A 15,443-nucleotide genomic window follows, 5' to 3' on the forward strand; every position below is an offset into this window, starting at 1 on the left:
CTGCTAGGTGGTTGGTGTTAGGGAAGGGCATCCAGCTGTAAAAACCGTGCCAAAACAGACACAGAAGTCTGTTGCAGTGTTCTACCTGGCTGGCTCCTGTCAAACCATCCAACCTGTGCCAGCATGGAAGGTGGATGTTAAACGATGATGATGATGAGAAGACATCTACCTTAAAAAAAAATTTCGAAGTTACTGAAGCATCAATGACAATAGAAAACCAACAAGACACAGAGAGGAAGTCCTCTGGCGAGGAGCAGAAAAGAGCAACCCAGGCTCAAAAACTGGAGAAAATTCATCGAGGGTTTCTACTCCAGAGAGAGTGAAGGGCTTAAGTAAAGTAGTAAGTACATAACCTAAAAAGATGGGATAGTCAAGGCTGGAACACTTTTCATCATGGTTAATCTACATTACTCTGTAAGCAGTACAGGGCCAGTCTCCTGGTTTTTCTGGTGTATATATACCTCACTGGATAACAAAACTACCAAGATATTTGTTGTTGGCACTCCGTTGCTTACGATGTCGAGGGTTCCAGTTGATCCGATCAACGGAACAGCCTGCTCGTGAAATTAACGTGCAAGTGGCTGAGCACTCCACAGACACGTGTGCCCTTAACGTAGTTCTCGAGGATATTCAGCGTGACACAGCGTGACAAGGCTGACCCTTTGAATTACAGGCACAACAGAAACAGGAAGTAAGAATGAGAGAAAGTTGTGGTAAAAGAGTACAGCAGGGTTCGCCACCATCCCCTGCCGGAGCCTCGTGGAGCTTTAAGTGTTTTCGCTCAATAAACACTCATAATGCCTGGTCTGGGAATCGAAACCGCGATCCTATGACTGCGAGTCCGCTGCCCTAACCACTGGGCCATTGCGCCTCCACACCAAGATATTACACCATCAACTCATATTTTATATAATTCCCACTCAATAATAATAATAGCAACCTGTAAAGTATATTCTCTACATAATCACCACCTGGCATTAAATATATAATACAATTCTCACAACCCACTAAGCACACTACAAACTAACCCAAATTCTCACACAGCAAATAAGGTAAAACATTGCAAATGATATCACAAACAACAAACCTAACTCAATAACAAGCATTAAATGATTAAACAAAGTCATTTGAAAATCTCATTTTATTATTAATATAAAGAAATTAACAACCAAGGTCTGTTGAGTTTCTTAAAAGATGTCTTAACTCCCCCCTACACACACACTTTCTATCACTCCTACCAACCTCCACTATCACAGCTTTCACCCACCACTACACTACATTCATTAACCCTCTCCTCCAAACTCTTCATTGACGGTCACTTGGCAAGACAACCGCAGACAGATGGACAGGATTACCATTCTATTATTGGGCCATTTTTAGAACGAGGAATATTCTCTCATATATATATATATATATAGGGGTAAAGACCACCACCACAAAATTTCAGACTGTATACCCAGAGTAGAAAGACTCATCATCATTATTGCAGACTCATTAGCATACTGGGAAAAATGCTTCACAGTATTTCATCCATCTTTACATTCTGGGGTTTAATTGGCTGAGTCCCTGTCCTGAAATTGCTGGCCTTGTGCCAAAATCTGAAACCATCATCATCATCATCATCATTATTATTATTATTATTATTCAAATGCCATCAATGTCAACTTTGCCTTTTATCCTTTTGGGGTTGATAAATTAAGTACCAGTGAAACACTGGGGTCGATGTAATCGACTGGTTCCCCCCCCCCCCTAATAAAATTTCAGGCTTTGTGCCTATGGTAGAAAGGATTATTATTATGGTTGCAAGCTGGCAGAATCATTACCATGTTGAGCAAAATGCTTGGCGGCATTTCATCCATCTTTATGTTCGGAGTTCAAATTCCACCGAGATCAACTTTGCCTTTCATTCTGTTATTCTTTTACTTGTTTCAGTCATTTGACTGTGGCCATGCTGGAGCATCACCTTTAGTCGAGCAAATCGACCCCAGGACTTATTCTTTGGAAGCCTAGTACTTATTCTATTGGTCTGTCTTGCCGAACCACTAAGTTACGGGGACGTAAACACATCAGCATCGGTTGTCAAGCGATGTTGGGGGGACAAACACAGATACGCAAACATATACACACACATACATACATATATACATATATACGACGGGCTTCTTTCAGTTTCCATCTACCAAATTCACTCGCAAGACACTTACCCAAGGTGCCACGTAGTGGGACTGAACCCAGAACCATGTGGTTGGTAAGGAAGCTACTTACCACACAGCCACTCCTACGCCTGTTGGGAGACAATAAATTAAGTACCAGCGATACACTGGGGTGTTGATGTAATCGACTATTCTCTCCCCCAAAATTTCAGGCCTTGTGTCTGTAGTAGAAAGGATTGTTATAATTATTATTATTATTATTATTATCTTACAGATATTTATGTATTGCTAAGAGTATTTTTCTGTTTGTAATTTGAAAACACAAAAGCATGTTATTCTTCTGTACACTCACATATGTACATAGAAACATACTCAGATATGTAACCCAAGGACGTTCCTTTAGGCTGTTTTCATATCCAACAACCCAGCCTTTTTCACTTCCTTTCATCTCTCTGTCGCTTTCCCTTTTTCTCCTCTTCTCTAAATCCTATCCACTTTCTTCTCTCTCTTCTCCTCTTTCCCCCTCTGGTGTATGTGGTGTGTATGTATAGCTGTCTCTTATTGTTTCACCATCGGTGTTGGTTTGTTTTTGTTTCCAAAACACTTAACAATTTGGCGAAAAGAGTTCCATAGAATAAGTACAAGATTCAAAATATAAGTAATGAGGTTGACATAAATGTGTGTGTATAGTTGTGAATGTCTGTAGGTATGTGCGCGCGTGTGTATATATATATATATATATAGACATTCGAGCGAGATCGTTGCCAGTGCCGCCGAACTGGCTCCTGTGCAGGTGGCATGTAAAATACACCATTTTGAGCGTGGCCGTTGCCAGTACCGCCTGACTGGCCTTTGTGCCGGTGGCACGTAAAAGCACCTACTACACTCTCGGAGTGGTTGGCGTTAGGAAGGGCATCCAGCTGTAGAAACTCTGCCAAATCAGATTGGAGCCTGGTGTAGCCATCTGGTTCACCAGTCCTCAGTCAAATCGTCCAACCCATGCTAGCATGGAAAGCGGATGTTAAACAACGATGAAGATGATGATGATATATATAAAGGTTAAAGACCCCCTTTGGTCATGAATGGCCATGAGATTGCACCAAGAAAGTCCCCCTCTGAGGTACAAGTCTGAGCAAGATTGTTTATGGAAGACAGATGTTGCTCATGCATACCAGCATGAGTAACATGAAATAGAGTGTCTTGCTTAAGAACACAACACACAGCTCTGTCCAGGAATTTAACTCACTACCTCATGATATATATACATACATATATATATATATATATCTGTAAAAGTATGTGACACTTATTCAGTAGCCATGATAAAACTCTGAGTTTTATCATGGCTACTGAATAAGTGTCACATATTTTTACAGATAAATTCCTCTATTTACATAATATTGAGGTCTCTGTCTTTTGTTGTCCTTCCTGTCAAATATATATATATATATATTAGTTATAGGACATTAGACTATAGCCACATCAACATGTAACATGCCAGAAATGGCTAGGTAATAACAAGATTCACAGGGGTAAAACAACCATGAAAGTATTATGTGTTGATAGACTACTGGGGATATGTAAATACCAAATCCAATTTAAAGCAGAGATCAAATCTGGGTTGGTTTTAGGTGCAGCGTAATTATAAAAAAAAGAATGCAAATGGATTTTAAATTTTACAACAGCTGTGTTGATTGAATTTTATTGATGCGTTCATAGATTACATCATAGCTTTTTCAAGTAAAATTTTAAACAGGTATAAACTGGTTTGATGATCATAAATTCAACCAACATATGTATGTATAAATACTCAGAAGTGTGGTGAATAAACTGTTGTCTAAATTACGCAAAAATGAAAATAACATTGACATCTTATTTTAACAGATATATTTACCAAAATTACATAAAAATATCTTGAAATACTAAAGAGTAAATTTATTCAATAAAATTGCCATTGGCTTCAACCGCAGCCTCCAGATGTCTTCGGAAACTCCTGCAACTCTTCTGGATGGTCTCCTTGTTTAAGTTAGTGAATGCTGCCATAATCCTTGCCTTTAGTTCATGTTTGGTGTTTCAAGAAGTTTTGTTGGTCTCCTGCTCAACTGTGCTCCACACATAATAATCAAGGGGGTTGCAGTCTGGGGAGTTTGGTGACCAGATGCTAAAGGTAATGAGGTCGCAGAAATTGTCTGACAGTCATGACTTGTATGGCACGGTGCAGAGTTCTGTTGCTAGACATAGTCTTTCAGCAGCCACTCTCTTGACCCAGGGAAGCACTACCTCCTCCAGGCAATTGATGTAGACCTCCGTGTTGAGTCTGAGATTGTGTGGGATGATGAAGGGAGGCATAACATCACCATTACTAGTAATCACTCCAAACAACACCATGATGTTGACTGGATGTTTGATTTTTTTATCACTCTCAGTACATACCCTCAGATTGCACTGTCCTCAGATTGACACCTAAACACTCTGAAATGTTTGTATTGGAGCAGCTGGCGCAAATGCCAAGCAGTACAGCATGTCACTTCCAAATTTCAGAGTGAATTGTGTCATAGGGTTGTTTTTCTCACAGGCGGTGCCCAACTGACCCTACCATACTGTGTAGTTGACAATCAAAAACAAACAATGTGCATGCACGAAATTGATAATATAAAATGTATGTATGTGTGTCTATTGCTGTGTCCATTTCTTTCCTTTGTTTTAGCCATACTGGAGCACCTTGTATGTCTGTCACTGTGTGTAATGCATACGTGTCTCTCGCTATATACTTGTTTCTTTTATCTTCAGATATTTGTCTTCTGTTGAAGATCATCTCACAGGCCTTGCCGTCCAACACATGCCAGCTATGTTGCATACATTGAAGTCTAATTTATCCGGTAAGTGTCATCGATCTAGCTTCGTCACATACATCACCACCACCACCATCAATGACAATACCGTCATCATCACTATCATCAGCAACATCAATAACCACCATCAACAATAATACCCTCATCATCATCATCATCATCTGCAACATCATGATCATCACTCATCATCATCACTCATCATCATCACCATCACTCATCATCATCACTCATCATCATCATCACTCATCATCATCACTCACCGTCATCATCATCACTCACAGTCACCATCAACGACATTATTATCAACATCATCATCAGCAGCAGCAACACCAATAACACATTTTGTCTGTCGTATATTAAACACTAATTTATCTGGTCACAACTTTCTGTCTTCATCTCTAACATCAACTTCATCACTTTCACCATTACCAGCATCAATATGTGCTGTCTATAATTCACTCATCGAATAATAATTTATTTGGTGACTCTGCCACGGTCTTCATCACATACACACTTCCATAATTATCATCATCATTAGTAGCAGCCACACCACTATCATCATCATCACCACCACCACCACCACCACCAACATCAAGTCCATCACGACTACCATCATCATCACCTCACCACCAACATTACCAACATCGTCAGCTCCACCAACATTGAGCCCCTCACCATCATCAACCCTGTACCCTCAACAGCTTTAGTGATACCTGGGGACATCAGTAGCCAGAAATTTATACTTTTCCTCCACAAATCTACCCTTAACTTTCTCAATATACCAAATTACTACTTACCCATATCATTACACTAAATACACCCTTGTACACCCTTTATATGCCCTTTTCCTTACCAGCACACTCTTATCTTGTCCAGGGTACCAGATCCATTCTTAACCCTATCAATATTTCATAACTTGTCCTATGCCTAGAGAACACTCTAAAATCAATTTCTAGAAATAGCAACCAAATTTCCCTCAAATTATACATTGTTGTCTTAGAAAAGGACACATTGGATAATGTAGTCCAAGGCTGATTGTATAAACAAAAAAGTAGGGATGGTCAAGGCTGGAATGCCTTTGATCATAAAACTTCTCAATCAGGACTGATACAACACATTAAACACCAGACCTATACTACACCAAGTATATCACTAAACTGTAATTCTACAGTAGATATGTCTAACAGTGGTGCCCCAGCATGGCCACAGTCCTCAAGCTGAAACTAGTAACAGAAAAAGATAAAAGAAATATAAATGTTCTTACATTATTTTTTTAAAATTCCTTTTATTTCTAAATATTACAATAATTTTTCTCTTCTCAAAGGAATCGCTCCTTCTTTGGACAGCTACGTCTTCTTCAAGGTCAACAAAGATGTCGATGGAGTTTTGGTTGAAGAGGAGACATTGGAAACGGGGTGAGTTACAGCTTTGCTCCCTTTCCTAGAATGGTCGAGTGGATTGGGTGATTCAGTAACCCATTTGGTGATATTAGGATTTATAAATGCCAATTCAGGACAGAAAAGGAAAACAGACTCACTCATGGGGCTCAAGTCCTGTATCTATTGTTTTCCAAGCAATCATATTTTGACTTACACAAAAAGCTCATTCCCTTTTCTCAAATTAGGTTTTATAAATAACGACTGGCACCCATGCCAACGTCGTCTCCTTCATTGGACACGAAACTCGGCTTGCGAAGACCTGTTGGGGCAAGCGAAAGCGAAATCGTGATGGCACCTATGCCCAGCATCGCCTTCCTGGCACTTGTGCCGGTGGCATGTGTAAAGACATTCGAGCGAGATTGTTGCCAGTGCCGCTGGACTGGCTCCTGTGCAGGTAGCACGTAAAATACACCATTTCGAGTGTGGTCGTTGCCAGTACCGCCTGACTGGCCTTCGTGCTGGTGGCACGTAAAAGCACCCACTACACTCTCGGAGTGGTTAGCGTTAGGAAGGGCATCCAGCTGTAGAAACTCTGCCAAATCAGATTGGAGCCTGGTGTAGCCATCTGGTTCGTCAGTCCTCAGTCAAATTGTCCAACCCATGCTAGCTTGGAAAGCGGACGTTAAATGATGATGATGATGATGATGATGATTCATCCATGCCAAAATAATCAATGTTCAGTTGTGTGCCCAACTGTCTCATTCTAACATAGCAAAATGTCTCTTTACTCTTTTACCCTATATAAATACACACACACGCACGCACACACACACACACACACACAAAATGTGAATATATTTACCTATTTCTCTCTTTTTTTTCTATTTTCCAGGGATGAAATTGTAGATTTAAAGAAGGGTGATCAACATATAATGCGGTACCTCCCAGTCCAATCGCTGGTGGCTTCTGCTGATATCAGTCTAATATAAAGGACTGATCAAATGAAATTAATCGGATGACATTAAATTATATCTGAGTGTGTGAAATAAAGAGACAGTTTTTTTTTTTTTTTGGAAGGAAGAGAATGGGTGACCAATTATGGACCTATGGACCCATCTTTGTGTATGAGGCACACACACACACACGCATGTTCATACATAGACACACACATTAACACTGCCTTCTTTTACATACCTGTATTTGTTTGTTTAATGTTATTTTCTTTTTTTCTTGCTGGAATGGGTAAGATACAGGGTTATTTTAAGACAGCCTTATTGGTCTATATGTGGAGGCGCAATGGCCCAGTGGTTAGGGAAGCAGACTCGCGGTTTCGATTCCCAGACTGGGCGTTGTGAGTGTTTATTGAGTGAAAACACCTAAAGCTCCACGAGGCTCCGGCAGGGGATGGTGACGAACCCTACTGTACTCTTTCACTACAACTTTCTCTCACTCTTTCTTCCTGTTTCTGTTGTACCTGTAATTCAAAGGGTCAGCTTTGTCACACTGTGTCACGCTGAATATCCCCGAGAACTACGTTAAGGGTACACGTGTCTGTGGAGTGCTCAGCCACTTGCACGCTAATTTCACGAGCAGGCTGTTCCGTTGATCGGATCAAGTGGAACCCTTGACGTCATAAGCGACGGAGTGCCAACAACAACATTGGTCTATATATTGTGATTTGCTGTCAATAAAAAAATGCAATAGGGCCCAGTACATTGCTTTGCCTAGGAACCTATAAAACTACTAAGATGACTCTTGTTAGACAGTGAGTTATTTGAGGCAGGATTTTACAGCCGGATGTTTTTCCTGACACCAACCCTCAACCCTCAATTTTTATTTATTCCAAAGATATTTGAAATTGCAGAGCCATTGGTAGCATTGTCAACAAAGAGTGTCAGCGTCATCACTGTTTTGCTCAGAGGGCGATATGTTTGAAGTATCAGCATCCACACTTACATATACTCTCTTTTACTCTTTTACTTGTTTCAGTCATTTGACTGCGGCCATGCTGGAGCACCGCCTTTAGTCGAGCAAATCGACCCCAGGACTTATTCTTTGTAAGCCTAGTACTTATTCTATCGGTCTTTTTTTGCTGAACCGCTAAGTTACGGGGACATAAACACACCAGCATCGGTTGTCAAGCAATGCTAGGGGGACAAACACAGACACACACACACACACACACACACATATATATATACATATATATGACGGGCTCCTTTCAGTTTCCGTCTACTAAATCCACTCTCAAGGCTTTCGTTGGCCCGAGGCTATAGTAGAAGACACTTGCCCACGGTGCCACTCAGTGGGACTGAACCTGGAACCATGTGGTTGGTAAGCAAGCTACTTACCACACAGCCACTCCTGTGCCTATATACAAACATTTATATTCTGTTATTCTTCTACTTGTTTCATGGTAGTGCACTGCCTTAAATGGTCTTTTAGTCAAACAAATCGACCCCAGAACTTATTCTTTGTAAGCCTAATACTTATTCTATCAGTCTCTTTTACTGAACTGCTAAGTTATGGGGACATAAACACACCAACATCAGTTATCAAGCATTCTGTAAATTTCATTTGTATAAACAGGATGTTCAAAAAGTCTCTCTGCATTAAGTATTTTATTGCAAAATAAATATTTTTATAAGATGGTATAAGACTGCAAAAGAATATATTAGACTTTACAAGAGTTTAAAAAACTTTATAAAAGTGTTGAAAGTGTCGTCTTTCATTTTCAATACATAAGTTGACTCTTCTACGCATGTTTTGAAATACATCTTGGAGAGTCTGACACGGTATGGACCGTGTGGTGAAAGTTATGATTGTGTCCTTTAGCTCATTAATGGTTTTCAGGCGATTCTTGTACCCTGATTCTTTACTGGCTCCCCAGAAAAAACGTCTGGTGGTGTTAAATCAGGTGATCTTGCCGGCCAAAGTCCCTCTGAAATAATCCGTTCATCGTAAAACTTTTGAAGTAGCACCGTTGTGATGCGTGAAGTATGTGGTGTAGCTCCATCTTGCTAAAAGTATGCATTATTACTTTCACTTTCAGTGAGTTGGCCATAAATGGATTTACTCTTTTACTTGTTTCAGCCATGCTGGAGCACCGCCTTTAGTCGAGTTAATCGACCCCAGGACTTATTCTTTGTAAGCCTAGTACTTATTCTATCAGTCTCTTTTGCTGAACCGCTAAGTTATGGGGACGTAAACACACCAGCATCGCATGTCAAGCGATGTTGGGGGGACAAACACAGACACACAAGCATACACATATACATATATATGACGGGCTTCTTTCAGTTTCCGTCTACCAAATCTGCTCACAAGGCTTTGGTCGGCCCGAGGCTATGGCAGAAGACATTTGCCCAAGGTGCCATGAAGTGCGACTGAACCCAGAACCATGTGGTTGGTAAGTAAGCTACTTACCACACAGCCACTCCTGACAATATTTGAGCAATATCTTTCGGTGTTGATGGTGTCTTCAAAAAATATCAGTCCCACAATACGCTTTCTCGTAATTCCTATCCATACTCCAGCTTTTTCAGGATGCAGAGGTTGCTCATCCTTCACGTGTGGATTCTCAGTGCTCCATAACCTTGTGTTTTGCAAATTTACGTATCCCAACATTTGAAACCAAGCCTCATCAGTGTAAAAGCACCCATCCAGCACTTCTATGCCTTTTTCAGCAACAAAGTTTTGGAACCAATGACAATAACGAAGCCTTTTAGCATTATCCATAATCTTCAATTCTTGAATGGCCAGCTCTTTGTATGGAAAGAAATTTTATTTCTTTTTTACTGCCATGTAAGCACTTCCTAGGCTGACTTCCGTTTCCTGTGACAATTTGCATAGGGACTTTGATGGGTTTGGCAACAGTTTATCAGAAATATTAGAGAGTGTTTCAGCTGAAAGAACAGTAGGCCTACCGCTTCTTGCTGCATCTTCCAATGAGCCTGTGTTTTTAAATTTTCTTATCAAATCTCGCACAGTATCACGATGTGGAACAACAGTATTTGGAAAAGAACTTCTGTTTCACAGTATCTGTGTATTTGTTTCCAGCTCGAAACACCCTTTCAACTAAAAATGTACGTTCTTCAATGGTTTGCATGTTGACACGCTGAAGGGTAGGTACACAATGACTGAGGGACAATGACTGACACCCGGCCGACCATGCAGTGGTAGCCAAGTTGTGCATGCGCAGGATTAAAAAAAAAATTCGCTGTGGAGAGACTTTTTGAACACATATATATATATACACATACACACACGATGGGCTTTTTTTCAGTTTCTGTCTACCAAATCCACTCATAAGGTTTTGATTGGCCTGAGGCTATAGTAGAAGACTGGTCTTCCTTTTCAGGACCAGAATATATTTCTTTGCTGATTTATTACTGAATATTTCACAAAACTCAAGAAAGACCCACTTTGGAGTCTGCCCCATCATTGCTGCTGTTGCTACTACAACAGAAGAACAGCTGAGAAGGCATCCAATAAACAAAAGAAAAGAAATAATGAAAAAAAAAAAATGTGATGGATTGATTAAAACCTCCCACCACACCTCACCTACATACTACCACCACTGACGATCATGTTTCCTTCTCCCTTCTCCCTCCCTCTCTCTAACCACTGATACTTTCATGGCTTCTGTTTCTCTAAACCAGTAAAGTGGGTTATAACTCCCTGCTCCTCGCAAGCCCATCTAATGCCCCTGTATTTCCTTTGGTTGTCACCAGTTAATCCATTCATTTTATTCTAATAAATAATAAAGACTTCTAACTCAAGTGCAAGGTTGACCTTTTTATATATATATATATATATATAGGAGGGAGAATACAGATGTTACTGGCATGGATAATCAAGTCAGGTCCTCTACTCTTTTACTTGTTTCAGTCATTTGCCTGCGGCCATGCTGGAGCACCGCCTTTAGTCGAGCAAATCGACCCCAGGACTTAGTCGTTGTAAGCCTAGTACTTATTCTATCGGTCTCTTTTTGCCGAACCGCTAAGTTACGGGGACGTAAACACACCAGCATCGGTTGTCAAGCGATGTTGGAGGGACAAACACAGACACAAACACACACATATATACGACGGGCTTCTTTCAGTTTCCGTCTACCAAATCCACTCACGAGGCTTTGGTTCGCCCGAGGCTATAGTAGAAGACACTTGCCCAAGGTGCCACGCAGTGGGACTAAACCCAGAACCATGTGGTTGGTAAGCAAGCTGCTTACCACACAGCCACTCCTACGCCTCTGATAATATATTTAAAATTGTTATAGTATCACTGACTATAACTGAACTCATTCAAAGTAGAAAGTGGCTGTTTTCAATTGATGTGTATTAAACAACTCACTGTTACACACACACACATCATACATCACAATTATTAAAAGACTGGGATTGCACCTAGAAAGTTCCCCTCTGAGGCACAAGTCCAGGTAAGGTTGTTTGTGGAAGACCAGCAGTCACCCATACATACCAGCCTTCCTTCTCTATGCCACCAAAGTTATCCAAAGGAAAGGCAAAGACTAATACAATTTGGCATCAGTGACATCGCAACTCGTTTCTACAGATGAGTGAACTGGAACAATGTGAAATAAAGTGCCTTGCTCAAGAACACGACATGTAGTCGGATTCAGGAATCAAACTCACTACCTCATGATTGAGAGCCCGTCGCTCTAACTATTAAGCTCGTGTGTATGGATGACAGCGATTTTACTTAGCTTGATGCATCCTCCCAATTACAACAAATTACCACAACTCCCAGTCCCCTGTCATTACCTCAGTGAGGTCCAGTGTCTGAAGATCCTTTCTCGCCACATCGTCTTACATTTTCTTGGGTCTAGTCCTTCCACAGGTTTCCTCCACAATTAGAGCTTGACACTTCTTTATGCAGCTGTCCTCATCCATACATCTCACATGACAAAACCAGTGCAGTCTTCTCTCTTGCACAAAACATCTGATGTCTCTTATATACCCAAGTTTCCTCTTAAATCATTTACACTCTGTCATGTGTGCACACTGACATTACCCATCGAGGGAAGCATAATGTTAAATGGATCCATCATTAGCTGTCTAATTTATGAAACGAAAACATTAAAATGATGATAATTATATTTATATTTACATGGAACATAGACTGGGAGGCCATGCAAATCTGTCGACCACACCTGCTAGGTGGTGGTGTGATGTCCTCATGCTCAACATTATTCATTTATGACAATTGTAGTCTTGGCCTATATTTTGTTTATAGTTTGCATAACTTTACTGACAGCCTATATATTCTGTTTGATTTATATAACTAGTTATGTCCCATATAATCCAATACCGTGACCATTCATTCAAGACAAAGGAGAAGCTAAAAATTTTTTAATTTGCTTTTTCTTCAGTTGTTTTGAAAGTGATGTGAAGGCATAGATGCCCAACTGGATAGATAGAGTAGTTTGACTAAGAGTTGAACAATGGTGGTTTGTATATTGAGAAAGATTTTGTTCTTGTGTTCTATATTCAAGACAAATTTGACTTTTAAATGTCACCATTCCACAGTAAATATATATAAATAAAGAAGCACAGGCATGGCTGCATAGTAAGAAGCAAACTTCCCAACCACATGGTTCTGGGTTCAGTCCTACTGCATGGCATGTTGGGCAAATGTTTTCTACTAAGTGGCTGAGTATTCCACAGGCATGTGTACTCTCAGTGTTAATTCTTTTTTTCCTATTTTAGGTGTGAGTAACCAGGAACATGCTCCACTCTCATAGTAATCCCCCCATCTCCTAGCATGAAACTGACCTATCCCAGGACTTAAACCACCGTAAAGACCCCCTTTGGTCGTGAATGACCATGGAATTGCACTTAGAAAGTTCCCCTCAGGGGCACACGTCCAGGCAAGGTTGTTTATGGAAGAGCAGCAGTCACCCAGGCATACCAGCCTCTCCTCTCCACACCACCAATGTTATCCATGAAAAAGGCAAACGTCAATACAGCTTGGCACCAGTGACATTGCAACTCATTTCTACAGCTGAGTGAACTGGAAACACGTGAAATAAAGTGTCTTGTTCAAGAACACAACACTCAGCCTAGTTCAGGTATCGAACTCATTGAATGCTCAAACTTAAACTTGGAAGTATATAATGATATTACTGGATAGTACTGGGCAATTCTGAAGGTGGATGAGTTTTATACTGTGCTCTTCCACATTCCTAACAGAATATACCGTAACTATAAATTAAGTACCAGTTACGATGTAATTGACTTAATCCCTTTGTCTGTCCTTGTTTGTCCCCTCTATGTTTAGCCCCTTGTGGGCAATAAAGAAATAAGAAACTGAAAGATAGAATAAGTATCAGGCTTAAAAATAAGGCCTAGGGTCAATTTGTTCGACTAAAGCCTTCAAAATGGTGCCCCAGTATGGCTGCAGTCCAATGATTGAAGCAAGTGGAAGATAATATAACAGTATGGCTCTAGGTCTGCTCTATCAACTGAACTGGGGTTAAAAAACAACAACTATTGACAGTTAAATATTCCTTTTAAAAACCCACCCAACCATCTGTTGTTAATAACAACACCACACCAGCCACCCTTCCTCCACTCCTCCTATTGTCAACTGTCTTTTAATTAAATCTGTAATTAGATCCTCGATTGGCCTACAATTTTTCGTGTGAGCAACAAGACAACGTTGTTAAGCTACAAGAAATTAGTCGACTGCTAGAAAGTTATAAATGTTCCCTGTGCAATGTTTGTGATTTAATTAACCAACGTCTTGTACAGTTGTCGAACCAGCAAGAGAAAAGTCTCTTGTTTGGTCATTCAACCAATGATAATTGCAGTGAGGTAGCAATTGTCACATTCAGACCGACTTCCACATTGTTCCTTCCTTCCTTCCTCTCTTGCAACCACTACCAGAATCTTTACATGGTTGTGCTAGAAACAGCAACCAAATGACACTATATCATTTTAAATAAAAACAGGAACAAGCTGGACAGTGTAGTCCTAGATACATTATATACGTCAAGCTGGCTGAATCATTAGCATATTGAACAAAATGCTTAGTGACATTTCTTCTGACTCTTTGTTTTGAGTTCAAATTCTGCTGAGGTCAACTTTGTTTTTCATCCTTTCGAGGTTAACAAAGCTACTATTAATTGAGCACTGGGTTTCATGTAACCGGTTCCCTCTTTACCCCGAAATTTCAAGCCTTGTGCCTATATTAGAAAGAATTATCATCATCATCAAGGCAGTTAGTTCAAATCCTGCCAAGGTTGATTTTGCCTTTCATCCTTTCAGGGTCTATAATGTAGTCCTAGATACACAACAGGCAGCAAGCTGGCAGAATCATTTGCACATTGGACAAAATGTTTAGCAGTATTTATTTCAACTCTTTACATTCTGAATTCAAATCTCACTGAGGCCAACTTTACCTTTCATCCCTTCAGGGTTGATAGCATAATGTACCAATCAAGTACTGGAAGCAACTTAACTGACTTGTCCCCTTCCCCTCAAAATCGCTGGCCTTGAACCCTGCATCAGACTGGTGTCCCATTCAAAGGGAATGCTGTGATCTTGGTCACTTATACATCATAGAAACTAGGTAATTGACCTTAAGAGTCCTACAGTTTAAGAAAAAGACACACAATTCTTAAGAAGATGACAGGATAGTCATGGCCAGCACTGGATTAACCATTCAACCAAATAAACACATGCTTGGAGCATCAAGGGAAGCGGGCATCACAGAAATGCTAAATAGTTTATGGCACAAAAGAAATCACTTTAAACTTGCTAAAATAATATTCGGGATGTTTTATCTCTGCTAAGTATAGAATCAGATGTGTTATGTTAGATTAATTTTGAGAATTTGCTCAAAGATTTTGCAATTAAAAAACATAAGACAAAAATATCCAAATATAAATAAAGTGGAAGTAGACAAAAATAAACATTTTTCATTTTGAAAAATAAAAATTTACTTTATAGTCTATTATTGTTTTGAATTACATATATATGAGGGCACCAACATTTTTTAAGGGCCTCTGTGGGTCTTAATCCAAGAACAACTCACAGCTG

The 15,443-nt window shown here is 40.1% G+C and overlaps 1 protein-coding gene across 1 annotated transcript in view; it reads left to right on the forward strand.

Annotated features, from left to right (window-relative positions):
- The window catches only part of LOC106877606 (DNA replication complex GINS protein SLD5), a 35,111-nt gene extending 23,946 nt beyond the window's left edge, over nt 1-11,165 (forward strand). The window contains exons 5-7 of the mRNA XM_014926551.3: nt 4,944-5,032; nt 6,330-6,420; nt 7,277-11,165. Coding sequence (XP_014782037.2) covers nt 4,944-5,032; nt 6,330-6,420; nt 7,277-7,373 — 277 coding nt within the window. The 3' untranslated portion in view covers nt 7,374-11,165. The remainder of the gene's footprint in view (nt 1-4,943; nt 5,033-6,329; nt 6,421-7,276) is intronic.
- Nucleotides 11,166-15,443: the final 4,278 nt, after the last annotated feature.

This window comes from Octopus bimaculoides, chromosome 22, assembly GCF_046866305.1.
Source record: "Octopus bimaculoides isolate indiv1 chromosome 22, ASM4686630v1, whole genome shotgun sequence".
Lineage (NCBI taxonomy): Eukaryota > Metazoa > Mollusca > Cephalopoda > Octopoda > Octopodidae > Octopus > Octopus bimaculoides.